The 22,544-nt window shown below is 37.8% G+C and overlaps 1 protein-coding gene and 2 long non-coding RNA genes across 4 annotated transcripts in view; 1 reads left to right on the forward strand and 2 right to left on the reverse strand.

Annotated features, from left to right (window-relative positions):
• LOC122236523 overlaps positions 1 to 14,274 on the reverse strand; it is a 33,371-nt gene extending 19,097 nt beyond the window's left edge. The window contains exons 1-2 of the long non-coding RNA XR_006214568.1: positions 14,084 to 14,274; positions 4,365 to 4,525 (exon numbers count right to left, since the gene is read on the reverse strand). This is a non-coding gene — a long non-coding RNA (uncharacterized LOC122236523). The remainder of the gene's footprint in view (positions 1 to 4,364; positions 4,526 to 14,083) is intronic.
• Positions 1 to 22,544, forward strand: part of LOC122236521 — a 218,323-nt gene that overhangs the window by 170,419 nt on the left and 25,360 nt on the right. The gene's annotated exons all lie outside the window — the stretch shown is intronic.
• The window catches only part of DIAPH3 (diaphanous related formin 3), a 503,867-nt gene continuing 496,861 nt past the window's right edge, over positions 15,539 to 22,544 (reverse strand). Inside the window, exons 28-29 of the mRNA XM_015536788.2 lie at positions 17,853 to 18,124; positions 15,539 to 15,739 (exon numbers count right to left, since the gene is read on the reverse strand). Of these exons, the coding sequence (XP_015392274.2) occupies positions 17,862 to 18,124 (263 nt within the window). The 3' untranslated portion in view covers positions 15,539 to 15,739; positions 17,853 to 17,861. The remainder of the gene's footprint in view (positions 15,740 to 17,852; positions 18,125 to 22,544) is intronic.

Genomic DNA, 22,544 nt, shown 5'->3' on the forward strand with positions numbered 1-22,544 from the left:
CTATAATAAGCAGTGATGGTGACTACCTGGCCTGGCTATTTCCGTATCTCAGTGGACCCAGAAACCTGTGTCAGAGTGACCGCCATGAGCCAGTGAGAGTAAAATGGGAGCTATCTGACCATAGTGAGGACCCAAAGTCCTCTCAGCTAGTCATCGAGAATCCTACTCCCTGATCTGCTTCATTTCACTTATTGGGGAAGAGGGCCCTGAACTTCAACTTGGGGTTCCAGGGGCTTGTATTTCCTTTGGTCTTTTCATTTGGGCTGAACCCTTGGATGATTGGCAGCTCACCTGTCACCTCACTGCTGGAGCCTCTGCCACACATTTCTGAGTACTGGGGTCTCTGGTCTCCCTGACAACTTCATGTTACCTACCATCATTTCCTTTGCGACCTTTCCAGTCGTCAAGCGAGCTTATGGTCTTTTATCCCTCCAGTCCTTTACCCCTGAAGTGAAATAAAGCTGCACATTAATCAACTTGGGTTCCCAGACACTTTGCTTTGAGCGTCTTTTGTAGTTCTTTGCTGTCTAATAGAACATGCATTTAGAAGCATGGCCTTCCTGCCCTTTCAGAATACATTGTGTTCTCAAAGGCGGCATGACATAAGCTTGTTTAGATGAAAGGGCCAGGCCTGTTTTGGTAGCTTCTGTGTGGCTTATTTGACTTTGGTGAGATCATTTTAAAGTTTCATGCTTTCTGGGTGTGTAAAATTGATGTAGCATAAATTAGTTGGCTGATGTATGCATTTTTGCTCTATTGTTTGAAAATTACTGTCTCCAGGAAAATCCCTAGTGGTTACAACCTTGCCTGCACGGATCCTAGAAAAAATACCACTGTTAGTATTTGTGAGAAAAGTATGCATCTACGGAGAAAAAAAAAAGAGTCCTCTGAAAAATCATTTCTAAAGAATGTACATCCCACAGTGATGGTAGGTGATCTAATGGCATTTTGTACCAGTGGTGTTAAAAATTAGAGTGACATACTTAATCTCAAACTCTATAGTTATTTTCTAAAATAAACACATGAAAGCATATACTGAAAATGTATCAAGTAGGAAGGTGATACACTCTCCTTAAATACCAAGCTATCTAGTGCAGAATAATCTTTGCAATAATTAATATAACAGATGTTTACCGTGGAATACCTTAAATAAAGAAATCTTGATGCATATTAAATTAATGAAAATTTGAAGCCTCCTAATTTAATCATATTTTGCTTTTATGAAACAAAACTGAAGGACATTGATAGCACGAGTAATTGTTAGTTATTTTCCTTTTGCAGGTGACTTAGCAAAATTTATACAACCCTGTCATATTAAAATTTTTTTCCCAATGGTTTAGGAAAAATAATGGGAGTCTGTGTGTAATACAGGAAGCAGTATTCTAGCTTGATTAGCTTCCCTTTAAACTTAGATCTGTTTTGTACCCCCAAATGAACATTTCAAGCTGTTTCACTCTTTAAAGGCTCCATCCATGCAGCTCCCTCTACCTGGCACTCTCTCTGCCTGCCTAGTTTTGCCCATCATCCCTGCTTCAACTTGAGTCGCTATGTAGGAGAGCTTTCCTGATCCCCCCTCCCACCCCATCAACTCAGCCTTCCACTATATTCTCCTCTGACAGCCTGTATTCCTATAGCAAGCACACTCATTCTGTGTTCATCTTGCCTGGTGTATTATACACCCCTCTAGAGCAGGCACTATATTTATTTGTCAAGCTTTGTATCTCCAGGATTGTACATAGTCCCTGGCATTATTGAATTAAGGATTGACATCTGAACAGTTATGATAGACTCTTACATGTAATTGCTATTTTGCTTTTGTACATGGACTTTTTAGCAAAAGAATAAGAGTTGTCTCAGAATAAACCAAGATCATTCCCTACTGGATCCTTTGGTCTTCTTTTGTTAAACAGATTGTTCATTAATTATTTTCAACACAGCTGAAGTAAATTTTATTGAGCTTTATGGCAGGTATCATATAGGACACTGATGATATGGTGATTAACAAAACATTGTCCTTGTTCCCTGTAAGCAAGTCAGATAATGGATACATATGCTGCTAGATCTGTGTGCTAAAGATAATGTCAGCAACTTCTAACTTTAGAAGGATTAAACTATGGAAAGGAAGAGGAAGGACTAATAGGAAACTTACTCTGGAATGCTTTAGTAATAACAGGCAAATTTGTATTTCATTTAGGCTGTCTTTAAAAATTCAATTATTTATTTGTCAGTATTACTGACTATGGAGTGGAAAAGGCATACCTATGGGAGGCCAATACCAAGTTCGGTTCATCCACAAAAATGTCTTAACTTCAATATGATTGGAAGATAAATTGCTTCTTATCCAAATGACGGAATTCAGAAATCTCCTAAAATATGTTATTGCAAAATGTATGGCTTACTACTAATCAAAGAAACACCTTGACGGGTCAAGTCTAAAAACCTGACGCTTCTGAATTTATTTTTTTCAAGAAACAAAACTCTGATGCACTCAAATTTCTAGATATTAAAGGGCATATTTTAAAACAAAGTAATTATTTTAGCAAAAGAAAATAAGTCTTGTCAAGTTACTGCTTATGTATTGTGCTTCTATTTCCCACTAAACTCAGAAAGAAAGGAGGGAAAGAAATAAGGAAGCCAAGGGAAAAACAAAAATGATGAACATTGTTATTTTGCAGAGAGGCTAACGGTTTGGGAAGAACTCATCTCTTGTACATACCATACTTACAGAAATCTCATGAGTCTCCCAAACACAGAGGGTTTGACAAGCTGCTCATCTGTGCAGGAAAAGCATTCCTAGTGGGAGCAGTGCATGGAAAGTTGACTAATCTCAGAGGACCCTAAATTCCTGACAACTCATGGTCATTCTGACCAACTTTGGCAGCAAATGTTCATGTCTAAACTTCATCACGTTAAATTTATACGAGCGATTATTTGACAATATCATACTCAAAGAGAAGCAGCAATGACAGGAGATTTAGATGAGAAAATACTTTATAAAATATATCCATTTTCATCTTTGGTGTGTAGGTATTGGAGATTCTCGGAAATCATAGCATTTTGGTACAAAATAATGAAGCTGAGCGATGATGAGTCTTCTATAGGGTAACTATAAAAACTGTCAGCAAGTTTTGCAAGGGATGCAAAGTGTTTGATTCTTATCCCTGGTGTTTTTCCAGACGGTGGTTTAGAATTGTGCAGGCAGACAGTATAGCTTAAGATCATGAGGTCGAGAGTTTGAGAATGCTTAGATTTTAATCTTGAGCTCATTCCTTACTAGCTACAGGACTATGGGTAAATTACTTCTTGACTTGGTTTCTTCACTGGTAAACTGGGCTCCAACAGCATTTCCTTTTCATGAGGTTGTTACACACATAAAGCGAAATAAGACACAACATGCTTACAACAATGCCTGTTGCAAACGCGTGGAACCTGCATTAGTTAATGTTTTCATTACTTGCTACATTTCTACATGTTGGAAAAGAGCCACTTTATCACTCAGACTGAGGCAGTGCACCAGCCCAGATCCTTAGCAGGGATTCTTTCCCACGGGGATTTTTGCCTTTTCAGACCACTTCTTTCTAGGGTAGGGCTGATTTATTTCAGTTGTAAGACCTGGTGCCAGAACATGAATAAACTAAGACAGTTATTATGTCCCTCAAAGAGATAAGCAAACAGAATATGGGATGGTGTGTGGAAGGTGATAAGCCCCAAGGCAAGGGTGCCCACTTATGAGTCTATAAACATCACAGAACACAGATTCTAAGGGAGATAAAGTCCTTCAGGGCTCATATATGCCAACATGCTACCTGAGTAATCGATTCCTTTATTATCTCCCAATCAAGCAGAGCCTGGCCTCTGCTTGTCGAGGTAAGTTGGAGGGAGGGAGTGCAGAGAGCAAGAAGGTGTGGTCTCCAATGGTGTGCAAGTCACTTTACCCTTCAGATGGAGAACCAACAGCATGAATTAGATGACCTCTGGCATCCCTCTTGAGGACTTGCTTGTGTTCTAGGACCCAGTGACATCATAATCTTGGAGCCTGGCCTCTCATCATTGGACTGCTCTACAGTTAACTCGCTGTCTCATATATACTGTATGCCTTGGTCTCTAGAGACACACAAATTCAACCGACTCTGGTGTGGCTGACAATGCTATATAGTTTAGGCAAGGCTGGTGTCTCATTTCTGAGGTTCAGGAAAGGCCAGAGTACCCAGACAATTCTTATGGATATGTAGGATAATGTTCTGAGACTGAATCAGTGGTTGCCGTTCTGTAGGATACCTAAAGTTGTAAAAGCTCAGAATTGTTGCTCAGGAATGCACTAGACCCGTTCATCCCTTGCTGTCTTACCAGAGAATCACACTTACCAGCTTCTCAACATGGGAGGGGTGTGTTTACTGTGGAGGGTGAGGACTGTTGTTTATTAGCATGGTGTCTTTATGTTTCTTGTGGCTTCTATCTGTCCCTTTGCTTTTCTACTCAGAGCTTTGTAAAGTCTTTTAAAAAGTCCCATCTTGTCTCAACGCTGCTGCAAAAGAGCATGGAAGAAAAGGGTTTTTGTCATTAAAGTGGAAGTAGCTCCCCTTGAAGTCAAGGTCTTAGCAACAAGTGTATTCAGAAAGCACGAGGGGGAGTTTCAGCTCAGGGTTCAGTTTAATAAAGGAATATAAATTCCCTCAGTTTGTGGCTTCTCAATTCTCCATTAGCGCACTTTCAATCCTTTTAGATTAGATGTAAGTTAAAATGCAAATACTCTCATGAAAGGGTAACACTTTGCTGTTACCATCCATTTAAGGAACTCAAAGGAGGCTCAGATATAAAGAGAAGCTATAAGGATAACAAAAGGCTAGTTTCTTAGGAATACTGAGGCTGATGGAAATCAAGCTCTGCCTTCCTCATGTGGTTGCTGGGACACGCCCAGAGACCCGTCACCCTAAATGAGGTCTTTCTACTCGAACAGGGCATCGGGCCTCCATAGGCATGCCCGCCATTCCCATGTGCCGCTACTATCTTCGTGCTTAACGGTGTCCTTGAAGTGTGTCTGTTCTTATATAAGTGTACTCTCCTTTGGCTCATCACACAGAAGCTGTTAAGCTTCTCTGGAGAGTGTGAGAAAAGCTATTACAACATATCAAAACCTCCCTTTTTAGGTGGATTCATGAGGAAGTGCTTAAGAGGCAACTCTCACTGACTGCCAGGATAAAGGAACTAATCATTGAAAAAGTGGGTGGTAAACTGGTGAACTTGATGAATATATAATATATCCTATAACATCCTAGGACCCCAGAAATTATTAAGGGATGAAGCTGGACCCTTCTGAAAGAGGTCCTTTAATCCCCAAAAGACCTTCAGGACTCATTTCATAAAGTGAGACATTTAATCTAATGGATGCAGTAAATGTTCTGCAGAAAACATATGGAGTGACTTCCAGGACATTTTAACTGACTTTCTTATAAAGATTTAAAAAAAAAAAATCAGATTTGTTTTCTTCAGGTCAGTAATCCTTTATTTTGGGGAGAGGCTATGGAAGGAGGAGAGAGTAACGGATACAAGCTATAATTCAGGAGGGTGATACAAGGAAGGTCAGGCAGGACAGAATGATGTGTGAGATCACGTCAGAAATATCACCAGATTCCTTCGGGAGTTATAAAGGTGCCTTAATTCTTGTCCTTGCCAAACATCCTATAATAGTACGACAAGATTTTTATTTATTATCCCAGTCAAATTGGACTCTTATGCTCTGGGTAGGCCACAGATGCGGGCTGTCAGTCATGGCTTACAATCATCAGAATGGCTCTCGTTAGGTCATTAATGAAGGGGAAGGAATCCAGATGAGAGCCTCCAAAGAAAATGCCTCCCCCCCACCCTCCACTAGTCCCCCTGTGGAAAGGCACCTGTTTGCTTTTAACTAGTTGGTTTTGCAATATAAGGGCCAAGCATTTGTGCTTGATTCAAGGGAAGGCAAGAAATGTCTCATTTTCAAATCAAGCTTCCCTCAGAGGTTGAGTACTTGTAGTTATGAAGTCTAAACTTTTGTTGCCTAACTTTCATGAGTGTATTTTAATAGGGAATGCTTTACACATATTGAGTCTTGAAATTATTACCGAGGTTACAAATAGACATTTCCAGATCATTGATGTATATTCATAACAGCATTTGCCCTTATACATGTTAAGTGTTTTAAATTAAAAATATATATTATTAAATATTTATATTTAATCTACTGGGGGCTTTTTGATGCAAAGATATGCCTGTTCCACCAGAACCCAGCCATGTCTGAAAGCAGACATTCTGGGGAGAGATTAACTACAATCTCCCTCTTTGAGGATTGGTCCTGCCCTTGAGAAGTAAGTAATTCACCAGAACACTTGTTTCAATCTGTTTATTTTATTTTTATTTATGAATTTATTTATTTTTATAAGCTCTATACCCAACATAGGGATTTGAACTCACAACCCTGAGATCAAGAGTCACATGCTCTATGGACAGAGACAACCAGGTGCCCTCAATCTGTTCAATTAATTTTTTATAGTTTCATGTTTGACCACCCATCATATCTAGTCAGATTATATGTAAAATATTAAGGCAAGCTTGATAGCAATTAGAGATCCATGTTTAAAATAAACTTTTAGTAACCCATAATTAGAAAGCAAGGAGGAAAGAGCAATTTTTAAAAATCAGTTTCTAATCGAAATATAACAAGGAATAAAAATGCCAGGAGAAAAATGGATATCCACCAACTTTAGATATAATTAAAAAATATATATTAATAATAATGTAGATTTATGAGAACATGGAGAATGTTAGTGATATTAATTGTAAGGAGGAAATATCTGGAAATTTTAAAACATCGTTTTGTCTAATGGTTGGGATTTCAAAGTGGATAGTGAAGGAGAACAAAATCTGTCATTGTAAGGTTTGCTGAAAGAATCCAAGATTCCTTTGAAGTTCTTGTATCTTGAAGATGCCTATAGGGAGGGTGCTCAGGCCGGTCAACAATGATGGTAATGGGGGAGACTATGCATGTGTGGGAACAGGAGATTTTAAGAAATCTGTGCTTTCCTCTCAATTTTGTTGTAAAACTGAAATTGCTTTTAAAAAAATAAAGCCTTTAAAGATAATAAAAATAAATAAATAAAGGGAGGGTACTGTTGAAGTGTCAAATGTAATTAGGTGAATAGAAGACAAAGAGGCATCTACAGTCAAATCCTAATTAGAGGACCCAGCTAAATTTCATTCTACCTCACACCCCATCCGGCATACTAGTTACAACATTCTTATACCCATTTTATTTTTAAAATTTTAATAGACGTATAATTGGCATACAATATTATATTAGTTTTAGGTGTACAACACACTGATTATACATTTACATAATTTATCAAATGCGTATCATAAGTGTAGTTACTGTCACTATACAGAATTATTATAATAGTATTGACAATATTCCCTATGCTGTACTTTTCATGCTTGTGACTTCTTTATTTGGTAACTAGAAGTTTGTACCTCTGTATCGCCTCTGGCAATCATCGGTTTGTTCTCTGTATCTACAGGACCGATTCAGCTTTTTGTTTGTTCTTTGATTTGTTTTGTTTTTAAGATTCCACATAAAAGTGAAATCATATGGTATTTTTCTTTCTCTAACTTATTTCATTTAGCATAATACTTTCTAGATCTCTCCATGTTGTTCTATTGGTGAGATCGCATTCCTTTTTATGGCTGCGTAATATTCCACATATTCTTTGTCTAATCATCTATGAATGGACACTTCCATATCTTTGCTATTGTAAGTCATGCTGCAATAAGTGTAGGGACGAATAGATCTTTTCGAATTAATGTTTTTATTTTATTCAGGCAAATACCCAGGAGTGGAATTACTGGATTGTATGGCATTTCTATTTTTAATTTCTTGAGGAATGTCCAGTGTTTTCCACATTGGCTGCACCAATTTACATTCCCACTAACAGTGCACAAGGGTTCCCTTTTCTCTACATACTCACCAACACTTGTTATTTCTCCTCTTTTTGATACTAGCCATCTTAACGTAAGTGAGGCGACACCTCATTTTGGTTTTGATTTGCATTTCCCTGATGAGTGATGTTGAGCATCTTTTCATGTGTCTGTTGGCCATCTGTAAATATTCTTAAAAAAATATCTATTCAGATCTTCTGCCTATTCTTGAAGCTGGTTTGTCCTTTTGGTGTTGAGTTATAGGAGTTCTTCATAGATTTTTGGATACTAACTCCTTATCAGATATAACATTTACAGATATATTCTTCAATTCAGAAGGTCACCATTTTGTTTTATTGTTTTATTTCCTTCACTGTGCAGCTTTTTAGTTTGATATAGTCTATATTGCATATTTTTGCTTTTGTTATCCTTGCTTTCCCTTTTGCTAAGGCTGATATTCAAGAAATTGCTGCCTATTTTCTTTTAAGAGTTTTATGGTTTGGGTCTCACATTTAGGTCTCTAATCCATTGAGTTTATTTTTACATAAGGTGTAAGAAAGTGGTCCAGTTTTAATCTTTTGCATGTAGCTGTTCTGTTTTCCCAGCAGCACTGTTTATTGAAAAAATTGTCTTTCCTCATGTATATTTGCGCCTCCTTTGTCATAGATTAACTGACCCCATAAGTGTGGATTTATTTATGGATTCTCTATTCTGTTCTAGTTCTGCATCAGGCTCTGTGCTGACAGCTCCGAGCCTGGAGCCTACTTTGGATTCTGTGTCTCCCTCTCTCTCTGCCCGTCCTCCACTCACACTCTCTGTCTCTCTCTCAGAAAAAAAAAAAAAAAAAAAAAAAAAAAAAAAAAAAGAAAAAAGATTGCTTTGGCTATTTGGGGTCTTTTTTGGTTCCACACAAATTTTAGGAGTATCTGTTCTGGTTTTGTGAAAAATACTATTCATATTTTGATAGGGATTGGATTGAATCTGTAAGTTGCTATGGGTACTATGGACATTTTGACAATATTCTTCCATTTTATTTATTTTTTAAATTTTCTTTTAAATATTTATTTATTTTTGGGAGACAGAGAGACAGAGTACAAGCAGAGAGAGAGAGACAGAATCTGAAGCAGGCTCCAGGCTCCGAGCTGTCAGCACAGAGCCCTACGCGGGGCTCAAATCCATGAAGCGCAGATCATGACCTGGGTTGAAGTTGAACACTTAATCAACTGAGCCATCCAGGCACCCCATAATTCTTCCATTTTATAAGCATGATGTATCTTTCCATTTGTATTGTCTTCAATTTCTTTTATAAGTGTCTTATAGTTTTTAAAGTATAAGTCTGTTCTCTTTGGTCAAATTTATTCTTAGGTATTTTATTTGTTTTGTGCAATTGTAAATGAGATTTTAAAAAATTTCTCTCTTTTGTTATTAGTGTATAGAAATGCAAAATATTTCTGTATGTTGATTTTGTATCCTACAACTCTACTGAATTCATTTATTCTAATAGTTGTTTTTTTTTTTTATAGTCTTTAGGGTTTCTATGTATGTATCATGTCATTTGCAAAAAGTAAGAGTTTAATTTTTTTCTTACCACTTTGGACACTTGTATTTCTCTTTGTCTGATTGCTGGGCTAGGACTTCCAGTACTATGCTGAATGAGAATGGTGAGAGTGGACCGCCTTGTCTTAACCCTGATTTTAAGGAAAATTTTTCAGCTCTTCCCCATTGAATATGATGTTAGCTGTGGGTTTGTATATATATGGCCTTTATTGTGTTACCACTAAAACTACTTTATTGAGTTTTTATTATGAGTGGATGTTGTAGTTTGTTAACTGCTTTTTCCTGCATCTATTGAGATGATTATATGGTTATCTTTCTTGTTGTTAATGTGATGTATCCCACTGATTTGCAAATATTGAACCATTCTAGCATCCCTGGAATAAATCCCACTTGGTTGTGGTGAATGTTAATGTATTGTTGAATTTGGTTTGCAAAAATTTTGTTGAGGATTTATGCATCTATGTTCATCAGAGATATTGGCCTATAGTGCTCTTTTTATGCAATGTCTTTGTCTGGTTTGGAGATCAGGGTGTTGATGGCCTCATAGAATGAATTTGGAATCACTTCTTCCTCTTCTTATAGTTCAAGAAGAGTAGGGCATCAATCATCTTTAAATGTTTGGTAGGATTCACCTGGGAAGTCATCTGGTCCTGAACTTTTTTTTGTCGGGAGTTTTTTGATTACTGATTCAATCTCATTACTAATAATTATTTGTTCAGACTTTCTATTTCTTCTTCAATCTTAGAAATTATTTCCAGGAATTTGTCCATTTATTCTGGGTTGTCCAATTTGTTGGTATGTAATTTTTCATAGTAGTCTCATGATTCTTTGAGTTCTGTGATGTTGGTTGTACTTTGGTTTTGTTTATTTGAGTTGATTGTACTGCTCTTTCATTTCTGATTTTGAGTCCTTTCTTTTTTTTTTTTTTTTCTTGATGCATTTGGCTAAAGGTTTAATTAATTTTGTTTATTTTTCAAAGAACCAGCTCTTAGTTTTATTGATCTTTTCTATTGTTTTTTAGTCTCTATTTCATTTATTTCCATGCTGATCTGTATTATTGCCTTTCTTCTACTAACTTTGGGCTTCATTTGTTCTTTTCCTAGTTTGTTTAGGTGTAAGGTTAGGTTGCTTGAAATTTTTCATGCTTTGGGAGGTCGCCTGTGTACCTATAAACTTCCCTCTTAGCACTGCTTTTTCTCCATCTCAAAGATTTTGGTCCACTGTGTTTCCATTTTCATTTTTCTCTATGTATTTTTTTTATTTCCTCTTGATTTCTTGGTTGATCTATTGGTTGTTTAGTAGCATTTTGTTTAGCCTTCATGTGTTTGTTTTTTTCCAGTTTTATTTCTTCTAATGAATTTGTAGTTACATACATCATGGTCAGAAAAGATACTTGATATGATTTTAATCTTCTTAAATTTATTAGACTGTTTTTGTGGCCTAACATGTGATCTATCCTGGACAGTGTTCCATGTGTACCTGAAAAGAATGTGTATTCTCTGGATTTTGAATGAAATATTTTGTATATATCATCTGTGAAGTCCATCTTGTCTAATATGTCCTTTAAAGACATTTTCCTTATTGATATTTTGGCCTGGATGATCTGTCCATTGATGTAAGAGAGGGGTATGTGTGTCAAAGATTCCTACTATTGTATTACTGGCAAGATCTCCCTTTTTATCTGTTAATATTTGCTTTACATATTTAGGTGCTCCTATTTTGGGTGTATGGATATTTACAATTGTTACATTCTTTTGTTGGGTTGATCCCTTTTATTATTATGTAATACCCTTCTTTATCTCTTGCTAAGGTTTTTTGTTTTAAAGTCTCTTTTGTCTGATAAAATATTGCTACCCCAGCTTTCCCCACCCCCCCCCCCCACTTCCATTTGCATGGAATCTTTTTCATCTCTCACTTTTAGTCTGTATATGCCCATAGATCTGAAGTGAGTCTCTTATAAACAGCTCTAGACGGGTCTTATTTTTTATCCATTTAGTCATCCATTTAGTCTTTTGATTGAAACATGCCATCTATTACATTTAAAATAATTGATAGATATATACTGTCATTTTGTTACTTATTTTCTGGTTGTTTTTGTAGTTCTCCTCTGTTCCTTTCTTCTTGTTGTCTTTTCCTGTGGTTTGATTACTTTCTGTAGTGTTATGCTTAAATTCATTCTCTTTATTTTTTGTGTATCTATTTTAAGTTTTTGGTTTGTGGTTACCAAAGAGTTCATACATAAAATCTTGTGGTGCCTGGCTGGCTCAGCTGGTAGAGCATGGGACTCTTGATCTTGGGGTTGTGAGTTCAAGCCCCACATTGAGCTTAGAGCTTACTTTAAAAAAATTAAAAAAAAAAAAAAGGTCATATATAAAATCTTATGTATATAGCAGTCTATATTAAGTAAATGGTCACTTAAATTTGAACACATTATAAAGGCACTACATTTTTACTTCCCCCATGTATAGATTTTATGTGTACAATGTATTTTACATCTTTTTATTTTATGTATCCTTAATTGTAGATGTATTTGACCTTTAATTATTATAGATACAATTGATTTTACTACCTTGTCTTTTAACCTTCATGCTAGCTTTATAGGTGATTGATCTATCTTTGCTATGTTTGCTTTTATCAGTGAATTGTTTCCCTTTCACAATTTTCTTACTTCTAGTAATATTCTTTTCTTTTCTACTTAAAGAAGTACCTTTAACATTTTTTGTAAAGCCAGTTTATTATTGATGACCTCCTTTAACTTTTGTTTGCCTGGGAAACTCTCTCTTATTCAATACTGAATGAAAACCTTGCCAGGTAGAATATTCTTGGTTGTTTTTTTCTTTCTGGTACTTTGAACATATCATGCCACTCCCTCTTGCCTGCAAAGTTTCAGTTAAACCAATTGATAGCTTTGTGGATTTTTCCCTTGTATGAAATTACTTCCTTTTCTCTTGTTGTTTTTAAGGTTATCTTTAATTTTTGATAACTTAATTATTATGTCTTGGTGTAGACTTCTTTGAGTTCATCTTGTTTGGAGCTCTCTGTGCTTCCTGAAGCACATGCTTCCTGAAGCATGTTTGTTTCCTTTCCTAGGTTCGGGAAGTTTGCAGCTATTTTTTCAAATAAGTTTTCTGCCCCTATTCCTCTTCTCCTTGTGGGATACCTATAATGCTAATCTTAGAGCACTTGATAGTGTATAAGTAGTCTCTTAACATATTTTTTCATCCTTTTCACTGTTCAGTTTAGATGATGTCTACCACATCACTGACCTGTCCTTCGGTATCCTCTGATTTGCTGTGGGTTGCCTTATATTTTTCATTTCAGCTACTAATTTTTTGCCTCTGATTCCTTTCTTACTTCCTATCTTTTTGAAGTTTTCACTTAATTCATCCCTCTTCTCTCAAGTCTGGTGAGTATCTCTGTGATCATTACTTTGAATTCTTTATTAGGTAGATGGCTTATCTTTGTTTAGTTCTTTCTCAGAGGTTTTGTCTTATTCCTTTGTTTGGAACATATTTCTGTGTCTCATTTGTCTGGCTCTCTGTGTTTGTTTGTATGTATTATGTATATCAGCTGTATCTCCTGGTCTTGCAAGGAGTGGTCTTGTGTAACAAAGTGTCTGTGGACCCAGTAGATAATCCCTCTGGTCATCAGAACCAGGCTCTTCAGGGGTGTCTCTTATGTGGGCTGTGTGGCCTTCCTTTCATGACTGGGCCATGACTACTGTAGGTGCCCTGGTGAGTGGGGCTCACCCCCAGCCCAGCTGACTGCAATGACCAGCTGTAACTACTGCAGGCACCCTGTTGGACAGGGGTAGCCCTCAGTGTAGACGACTGAGAGGCCTGGATGCAGCTGTTGGTGTGCTGGTTGGTGGGACTGGCTCCTTATTTTCCTGGGGCAGGAGCTGCTTTGGAGGGGTGCTGCTTCTGGCTTGGGCTGTTTATCAGTGTGATGGGTGGTAGTTGCTTTTGGGGAACACCATTCCTAAGCAAGGCTGCTAGCTGGGTACGGTGAGGCAGAAACTGTTTCGGAGAAGGGCCTGCCGGGGCGGTTGATCGGGGTAAGGTTTGGTCCACAGGGGAATGTGGAGACTGGAGAGTATTAGGGCTGCTCTTTCCACTGTCAGGCTGCTAGGCTGAAGGAGGACAGGAATAAAAAAAAAAAAAAAAAAAAAAAAAAAAGACACCCATCTGTCTAGCACATGACCGAAAATTAGCCAATAAATTTCTTTGAGGAATAACCCAAGAACTTCTCAAAGTGCTGCCCCTGTGCTGGGTTTTAGAGTGCATGATAGAGTGCCCTGACTCTTTAAGAGCAGATTTTCAGTTTCCTGCAGCCCTCAGGCTGTCCCAGAGTTAAGCCTTGCTGATTTTCAAAGCCAGAAATTAGGAGGGCTCCTCTTCCTAGTTCAGACCCTCATGGGGGTGGTGGGGGTGGGTGAAGTGGGAGGTATGTGTCCCTGATGTGGGATTTGATCCCTCTGCTCCTCAGGAAGGCCCTCCTGCCTGTGGGTCCATGTGCTGGCGGCGGGGGGGGGGGGGGGGGGGGGGGGGGTTGGTTCACAACTGTGTCTCTGCCTCACCTGCCCTTCTCAGTGTCGCTCTTCATGTCTTTGGCTGTGGAATAGCTATTCCACTAGGCTCAGGTTGTTCTCAGAGTGAGTCGCACCATATGTAGTTGTAGCCTTGATGCTTCTGTAGGAGGAGGTGAGTTCAGCGCCCTCCTACTCTGCCATCTTTCCAAATCCCAAGACACCGTCTCCTTGTACCCATTCTCAAAGGCAAAGGTCTGTTTAGGAATAATGAACTTTTATGGGGAGATTTGGATTCAATTTTGAAATACCATCCAGACTTTGTGGTTCTTTGGCAACTTCATGTGTTTTGCTAAAGAGTAGCTCTTAGAGCAAAATGACTTAACAGTTTGGCCCCAGGACATATTTTAAGAACACTCAGGCCTGGCAAGGACATAGAAGAGCTACTTTTAACAACTGACTAGACAAAATTGAATATGGTTACACTGCCAGCTTACCATTCCTGGATTTCAAAAATTTTAACAATTAATATGGAGAAGAAGAACACAAATGCCACTTTTTGAGGTTCAAATTAGCAGTTTATTTATTAGGACCTATTACTTTCCAAAAGTTACATAGTCTGTACAAAAAGTTGGCACAAAAGTAACCTCGAAATGTGCTCCTGGCCCACCTGTGCTTAACCATAAAGGAGGGTTTTGTTTTTAACTAGGAAACTCAGATCCACACTGGCTTGTATTTTAAAATAAGAACGGATCAACCCAGGCAATAATCATTTGTGGCTAACCTAACATTTTAAAGTCATTACTGAGTCCTCTTTTTGACTAAATAATGTGGTAATAACTAGAGTTTTGGAGAAACTTGGTATAAATAATTGCATTTTCTAGATTTACCAGAAAATGTATGCCATAAATTATTGAACCATCTACTTCCTCATATAAACTTTGATACATTTTGTTTAAATATCTAAATGTTAACAAAGGACATACATGCATATAGAGTGGTCCCTCCATGCCTTCATTTCTGGTTTAACTTTCCATGGTTTCCGTTACCTGTGCTCAGCCATAGTCTGGAAGCAGATAATCCTCAGTCTGACATACTGTCAGAAGGTTATAGTAGCTTAAAACTACACCTGCAATGTTCACCTCACCTCCTTTCATCACGGAGGCATTTTATCATCTCCCGTCATCACAAAAAGGAGGAGTATAGTACATGAAGGTATTCTGATAGAAGCTACATTCATTCATATAGCCTTTTATTATAGTGTATGGTTACAATTATTCTATTTTAGTATTAGTATTGCTGTTCATCTCTTACTGTGCCTAATTAGACATTAAACTTCGTATAGGAAAAAGCATAGTCTATTTAGGGTTTGGTACTACTTGCAATTTCAGGCATCCCCTGGGGAGGATGTCTTTGAATGAATCCCCTGAGGATAAGGCAGTGGTGGGGGGAGGGGGGCTGCTGTATGATTGGATTGTCTCCCTTATTTATAAATCACTTCAAATATCAAATATATGGGAAAACTTGTTAGCAGCAGGTCTTTGCTTTTGGACAACTCGTTGTATTTGAGTGCTTACTTGTCTGTGTGTTTTTGCCAAATTCTTTACGCTGACCTGAGAGGGGGTGGGAACCCAGTTGGGGTTTGTCACTAGCCTGGATGAACATCCTTGTCAAGGGTGCTGAGCTGTGTTTTGGCTTCACATTTACCTGCAAATTCAAAAGAATAAACTGCTCAGAAACATGAACTTGTACCTTGATGTCTAGTTTTCATCTAAAGTTGGCTAAAGGAATAATATGGATTTAAAAACCCTAATCATACCCCCCTGCCCATAGTTGAAGGAACATTTATCACTGAAATTTCTGCAGCAAAAATGAGCTGTTTCTTCGTTGGCTCTTACCTCTGTCTGCTCTTTAGGTGTGGAGAGGGAAACACAAAACATAGTCCCCTATCCAGGCCTGATCAGAACACACTCCTGCCAGGGAGGCGGAGGGAGTGGGGCCCCTGACCTGCAGGAGGCCGGCCCCTGCTGGTCCTCCCACTAGCTGGCTGTCCTTCCACTCCTGCAGACAGGTGCTGGGGGGCTGACTGTGTCTGTTTAGGACTTGCCTGCATTTCTCTGCCCTTGGGGGTCTATGTCATCTTCACTTCCCTTTACTTGCCAGGCTGCTTCTCCCTTGTGGCTGCTCCCTGGCCCCAAGTTTCCAGAGTGTTTACATGCCACCTGGTATGTCCAAACTATCTGGCTGAATTTCAGTTTTGCTTCTGAAAAGCCCAAGTGTTTGCAAAATCATGTTAAGAACTGATTGTCAGAATTCTTTTCTTTCACTTCTTTTCTTGCTGTTAGGGTCCTGTCTGCTAAAATGTGTAAATGTCCTTCACCTTTCTTCATTGTTAAGATTTGTTTTCAGGAAAATATGCATTTTGCCCTCTGAGTGCAATTTCTATTTCAGCCATACATAGGAGAACAATTTATTCCTGCATAGGCTGTGGATAACACTCTGTTCCCAATGTCTATAAACAGGGCCTGGTTCATAGTTCTAATTAATTAACTTTATTAACTTGGAGCTGAAAGGAGGTGGCAACTTAAACAAGGAAATAAAAAGCAGTGGACCTCGCCAGACTGGTTCCACATAACTGCTTTTTAACTGAAGGTAAAAGAGCAGTCATTTATTTACTGCACATAATAAAGCAAAATAGATGCTTAGATAGACTGCATAGCACAGGCTATTTCCACAGAATATGCTAACTACAAAAACACCCAATTTTTTCATTTAGTGCGAGTAGCAAGTTTATTTTCTTTTGTATAGGATTAAGAGTTAATTCAGTGCCCCAAATGAGGGAAAATTGCAACATATGCATAGGAAACTTTCCTTGAAACACTTTAGATCTTTGTTAAACTTATTGATTGTCAGATCAAAGAGACTGTAATTTCAAGTTTGTTCACAGAAAAAAAAAAACAAAAAACTTCGTTACTTGGGAAGTTTCAAGATGCTACCTCCTGAGAGTCATAATAACCAAGGGGAAAAATGCTCTCGCAGTTAAGAGTTTCGGCAGCACTCTAACACCATATACATCTACTTTATACAAAAGCATGTGCATTTCACGAAGAGTGTATACATTGCTAGTACATCATTTTTGGAAATGTGCTCAACGGCCTTATAGTCTCCTGCAGGCTCTAATTAACACGAATTCAACAATGATAATAATGAGCTTACATTCATTTCCTTACAGCTCTGTTACATTCAATTTCATGTTTCTGATGTTACGTTGATAGCATGTAGATCCCAACTAAGGAGAAACTTGGGCCTATGTTAATGACATGCATGGGAAATATATATATATATATTATACACACATATATATGTGTATGTATATAATATATATATATAGATTATACATATACAGACACACCATATATACATGCATACACACACACCAAGAGTTGACATTATAATTTGATATTCATTAGTGCTAAAAACAGTAAGGGAAAGATTACAGTGACTTAATAAAATGTATTCTCTTCAGGACACATTGCTGAACACATGGCTACCTACCTGTTCTCTAAAGCATTATGTATAACTTAGCCACCAAATATAGAACACATGAATACCAGGAGACAAGAAAAGCATTAAAACCCATTACAATCTTGAATAAGCCAAATCCTCAAGTACATAGAAAAAGCATTGCAATCATGTAGTTAGCTTTATTTTTCTAATATATATCATAATTTAAACTGTATAAAGTCACTTATATAAAAAGCATTTTTTCAAGTGTTATAGCTTAGAGCATTGCTTTATATTTGGCTTAATCATTTTTTACCAGTTTAATTTATAAAGCTCGTAATCTTGCCAGCAGGGCTTCAACTTCGGGAACAGATTCGTTTTTAGAAACAGAGCCAAGAAGTTCCATTTCCTTTTTTCTGTTGCTTTCTACATTACAGGCTTCCTTCTTCTCAACTGCCTTGATCCTCTCTGTAGACGTATGAGTGTCTAGATTATAATTAAGCTCCTTGGCGACTGGAGTCCTCGTTGAGTTGCAATTGATATTGTAGTGTGAACGTGACCCTTCTGTCAACTGCACTTTCTGATTTTCTACAGTAAGGAAGAAAGAAACATTAAACTTATCACTGTGATAAGCAAGGACTGTGCACATTAACTTAAAATAATTATTCTCAGACAAGTCCTCTTAGATAGACTAAATTAAAATATTCAGCAGAGACAGGTAGATTGAAAATAAATACACATAGTTTAAGAAGAAACTAAAATGTAAATAGACAACCATTTCATTAGCACAAATGCTGATTTCCTTCTGGTCTCTGCTCAAATGCTATCTAAATAGAGAGGACTCTTCTGACCATACAACTGAAATAGCGCTGCCCCTTTCCATCACGCATCCTTCCTCATTTTTTCCTTCACTGAACTCCTAACCACCAGACACATCATAGATCTGTTTACTCGTCCATTCTCTGTCTCTTTACTAGAATATAAGCTCCAAGACAGCAGGGAGGTGGTTCGAAATACTGCTTTAATGTCAGTGCCTAAAATGGCTCTGGAGCAAAGTGATGCTCAATAAATATGCGCTGGGTAAAGAAATTATCTTTCTTCTTTGATGCCCCAAGATATACCTTAGTTGGAATAATACCCAACTCTATGACCCAAGATATACCTTAGTTGGAATAATAATGAGAATTATTATTTTTTTAAAAACCAAAAAGGAAAGTTTATAATAGGACTGTAAAAAGTCAACGACTTCCCTCAAAAGAAATACTGCATTTGGGAGGCAAATTGTTAAAACTTCCTAGCAAATCTACATCATAATCTGTCAAATACACACACATATATTTATACGGACATGTATACATACACACATACATATTCTTTTATTGGTAAGTGACTGAGCCTGACGTAGAAGGCTATAAGGAGAGAGCTGCAGTAGCTAATGACTAAAAGGCTCTGGCTGATTGACTTTCGCAAGGAACACGAGATTTTCTTTTAATTAACTGACTCTCCTATTGTACAACCTTATGAGTTAGCTCTCACAGACCTCAACACTTCTAAAAAACAGACACCCTCAATATTCATGTAACCTTGAACGGGGCTTGAAAATGGCTTCAACAAACTTGACATGACATTTAAAGTTTTTTGGTTATTCGCTGAGAGATGTTCCATTATCCCAATAGTAATGACTTTGGAGCACAAGCAGTCACTCATGACAGTGTGTTTTATGTGAGTGCTGAAAATTCCAACCGAAAACAGCTTGTACATTAAAAGGTGGCTGCTGAAGATATTTACTGCACTGTCATTTCCTGACCAGGGGCTTCCAGTGATGGATGAGTATTTTACACACTTTCTTGGACAATCTCAACAAATTTTAGAAGTATGATCACCTTTTAGCTGTTGGAAGAAAATAAATACAGCTTTCCTATCACCTTCTCTATCAGCTGGGCAATCGTTACTCAAAAATAAAAATCTAACAGAGCACTGATTTTCCTAGAGCTATTTATGCTTTGTAATTTATAAATTATATAGTTCTTTAATTACATAATTAAATATATAATGTACATATTGTGTTTGTAGTCAAGAGGACAGAGGACATACTATTCCTGCAGTTCCCATGATCACACAAATTTATTTATTTTTATAGTATCCACCCTCCTGTCCCAGAATGTCTGAAAACTGCATTTGTAGCTAAGTGTAAATCTTTGGTCAGCTTACGCTCCTTTCTCCAGATGTTCCTATCTTTTCTTGTCATTTGGTTTCTTGTAAACGACTCCATCATGATGATATCTCCAATGAAGTAGCTGGTATTCTGCTGCTGGGCAACTCTAGCTCCATTTTTGATGGCAAACAAGAGATTAAGTTGGCTAAAATATGGGTGTGTAATAAACACAAAATATCCCATACCTTCTCTGGCTACAATGTATCAAGCCCAATTCTATATGTGGCAAAATGAAAAAGGGGCATAGGGTTTTAGGAGAAATCTGGATTGAAATCCAAGCTTCTGCTTGGCTTTAACAATGGAATTTTTGTGTCTCAGGTTCCATGAATCAACCTTAAAGAGTAGTTGTAAATGTTAATGGAAATAACGTGGGTGACACCAATTTCAAGATACTCGTGTTTCCCTTCTATAAAAGCTTCTTAAGGGATGCACCTACCCCCCAAGGCTGACCTGTCTGAGTTTCCAGTGACCATACCAGTGAGGCTTGAAATACCATTTTATTACCAGCTTGCGTTTACATAGCACCTTTATTTATAAAGCATTTGTTGTGCTTTAAACATAACCACCCTCGTTTTATAGATTGAGAGGTAAAAGCAAAAGGAAGTTAAGTCATTTGCTTAGACTGAGTTACTGAGTAAATCAGTGGCAGAAGCCAAATGCTGTCTCTAGAGATACTAAGGCTGTCTTAAACAAATTTGAAAAGCTTTTTGCCAAGGAAAAGTGCTAAGTAATTCAAAGCTAAGTTTCATAATAATCATATCCTGTACTTATACTTCAAAATGCTTTCTGTCACATTTAGTTCTCTCAACAACTTTGTACAGCAGATAGTAGACCCATGTAAACTACCTCAGAGCAGTATGTCCAAAGTCACACATATACTCCTTTGCTTTCTGGGTCTTGCTGAAATTCATGACCATGAATTTCAAGTATGACCTTAATACTACTGCAGTTCCCTAGTCCATTTACTCTTCCATTCTCCTAGACAAATATTTTACACCTTCTCCTTTCTTATCAACTGTCCAACATGTTCTCCTTCACTGCCATTTAACTTATTCATAGAAGCAATCAGAAGAGAACTCCCATAAGCTTCTGCCTACCCCTACGATCTACCTACTTCACGCACATACACTCCTTCTCTCCTTAGGATCTTCTCTGCCGCCCTCTGAGGGCAAATCTTCACAGTGAACACCACATACTACTGTCAGTTGTCTATTCACCGACATTCCCCCCTGCAGCTTGTCCTCTCTCTACCATATTGGAAACGTTACCTTCTTCATGTGATCATTCCCCTCCGCATACAAGTATGTTGTATTAAACCCAATCTTTAGAGAGAAAATATATATATTTGACTCCACAGTCTCCATTTACTACCTCAATTGTTGACTGCCTTTATAGCAAAATATCTCAACAGAATTGCCCATTCTTACTGTCTCACTTCCTCTCTTCCTATTTTTCTCTTGAACCCACTCCAATCATGCTTTTGACCCTTTCCTCTTCTGAAACAGCTCTTGTCAAGGTCACTAATAAACTGCATGTTGCTAACAGCAAGGACTGTATATCCACTTGGATATTTTGGTCCTCTTTGACTCCATCTATGCCAGATCCAAGGATGAAATGCCTAGCAGAGCCTGGGCTTCTCTTTAACTGTTTGCTCTTTGAACTTCTTCGGAGGCTTAGGTGGATAACACTGGGTGGGTCAATGCAGGCAAGAGCATTTCCACCCCTTTAAGAAAACCCCAAATATTATTTTGTTCCTGCAGCACACCCATAGGTAAGAGAAAAACCAAGCTGGCATTTAACTCCTCTGTGGTTTCAGGAGGAGAATCTTTTATGAGAAGCAACAGACAAGATGATACAAAACAGAAAGTGACCATTCCTGAAGCCACCAAAGAAATAAAAAAGAAAGTGCACAAGGGCTTCTTTAAGAATGAGTTTATAGCTCGTAGATAACAACTCTTCACCCCAGACCTCACATTTATATCCTAGTACCTCAAGAGCCTTCATGTGGGACCAGAGTTTCTTTCTTTTTGCTTTGTCCCCAGTCATGGGAGGTCCAAACTGTGGAACTGAGGGAGTCTCATCTGAAACCACAAAGCTGATAAAGTTGAGATGGAGAAGTCTCCCATCCCACTGCAACTAGAGAAAATGTTAACAGGTAGAGGAAGCCACCGAATTGGACGTTCACTTTTGTTATAATGTTGGTTCAAAGCCAGGTGTCTTTTGACATTACTATTATTTTAAAGTCTACTACTATTGGTGGCTTCATGTGGGCTGAACCACAGATACAAATTCCACACAAAAACATGCACTTCATTTCTACATGGTTTGCTTTGAACATCAGGGGCATGCCACAACCGTTTAATTTGGAGAGAGCTCTATATAGGTGATCAGAGACATAAAATAAATTGTAATTTGAAGCTGGTGGGCTCATATCCTTTTCCTATGAAATTAGACTGTTCCAAATACAAGATGATGCACTTGGACTCTTTCAACGAAAGACAGGGCTGGAGTATCAAGAAAAAAAAGAAGTCTTTTCTCTATCCCATCAACTCAAGTCCTTAAGAGTACACATTTTTAAACAGAAACTAAAAATATGAAAGCAAAGCAGAATGATTGCTTAACTCCCCAGAGAGAGGGAGCTTGTGCTATTATTTTATGAATCAAATCCAGGGCTTACAAGATGTTACAATTGATGTTTGTGAAGGGAAGTATGATATATCTAGGACTATGGCCAACATCCAGGGCCATTGGTGATTATAGTACAGATGGCAGGGACCAGCTGCTATTCTTAGT

Source organism: Panthera tigris, chromosome A1 (assembly GCF_018350195.1).
Source record: "Panthera tigris isolate Pti1 chromosome A1, P.tigris_Pti1_mat1.1, whole genome shotgun sequence".
Lineage (NCBI taxonomy): Eukaryota > Metazoa > Chordata > Mammalia > Carnivora > Felidae > Panthera > Panthera tigris.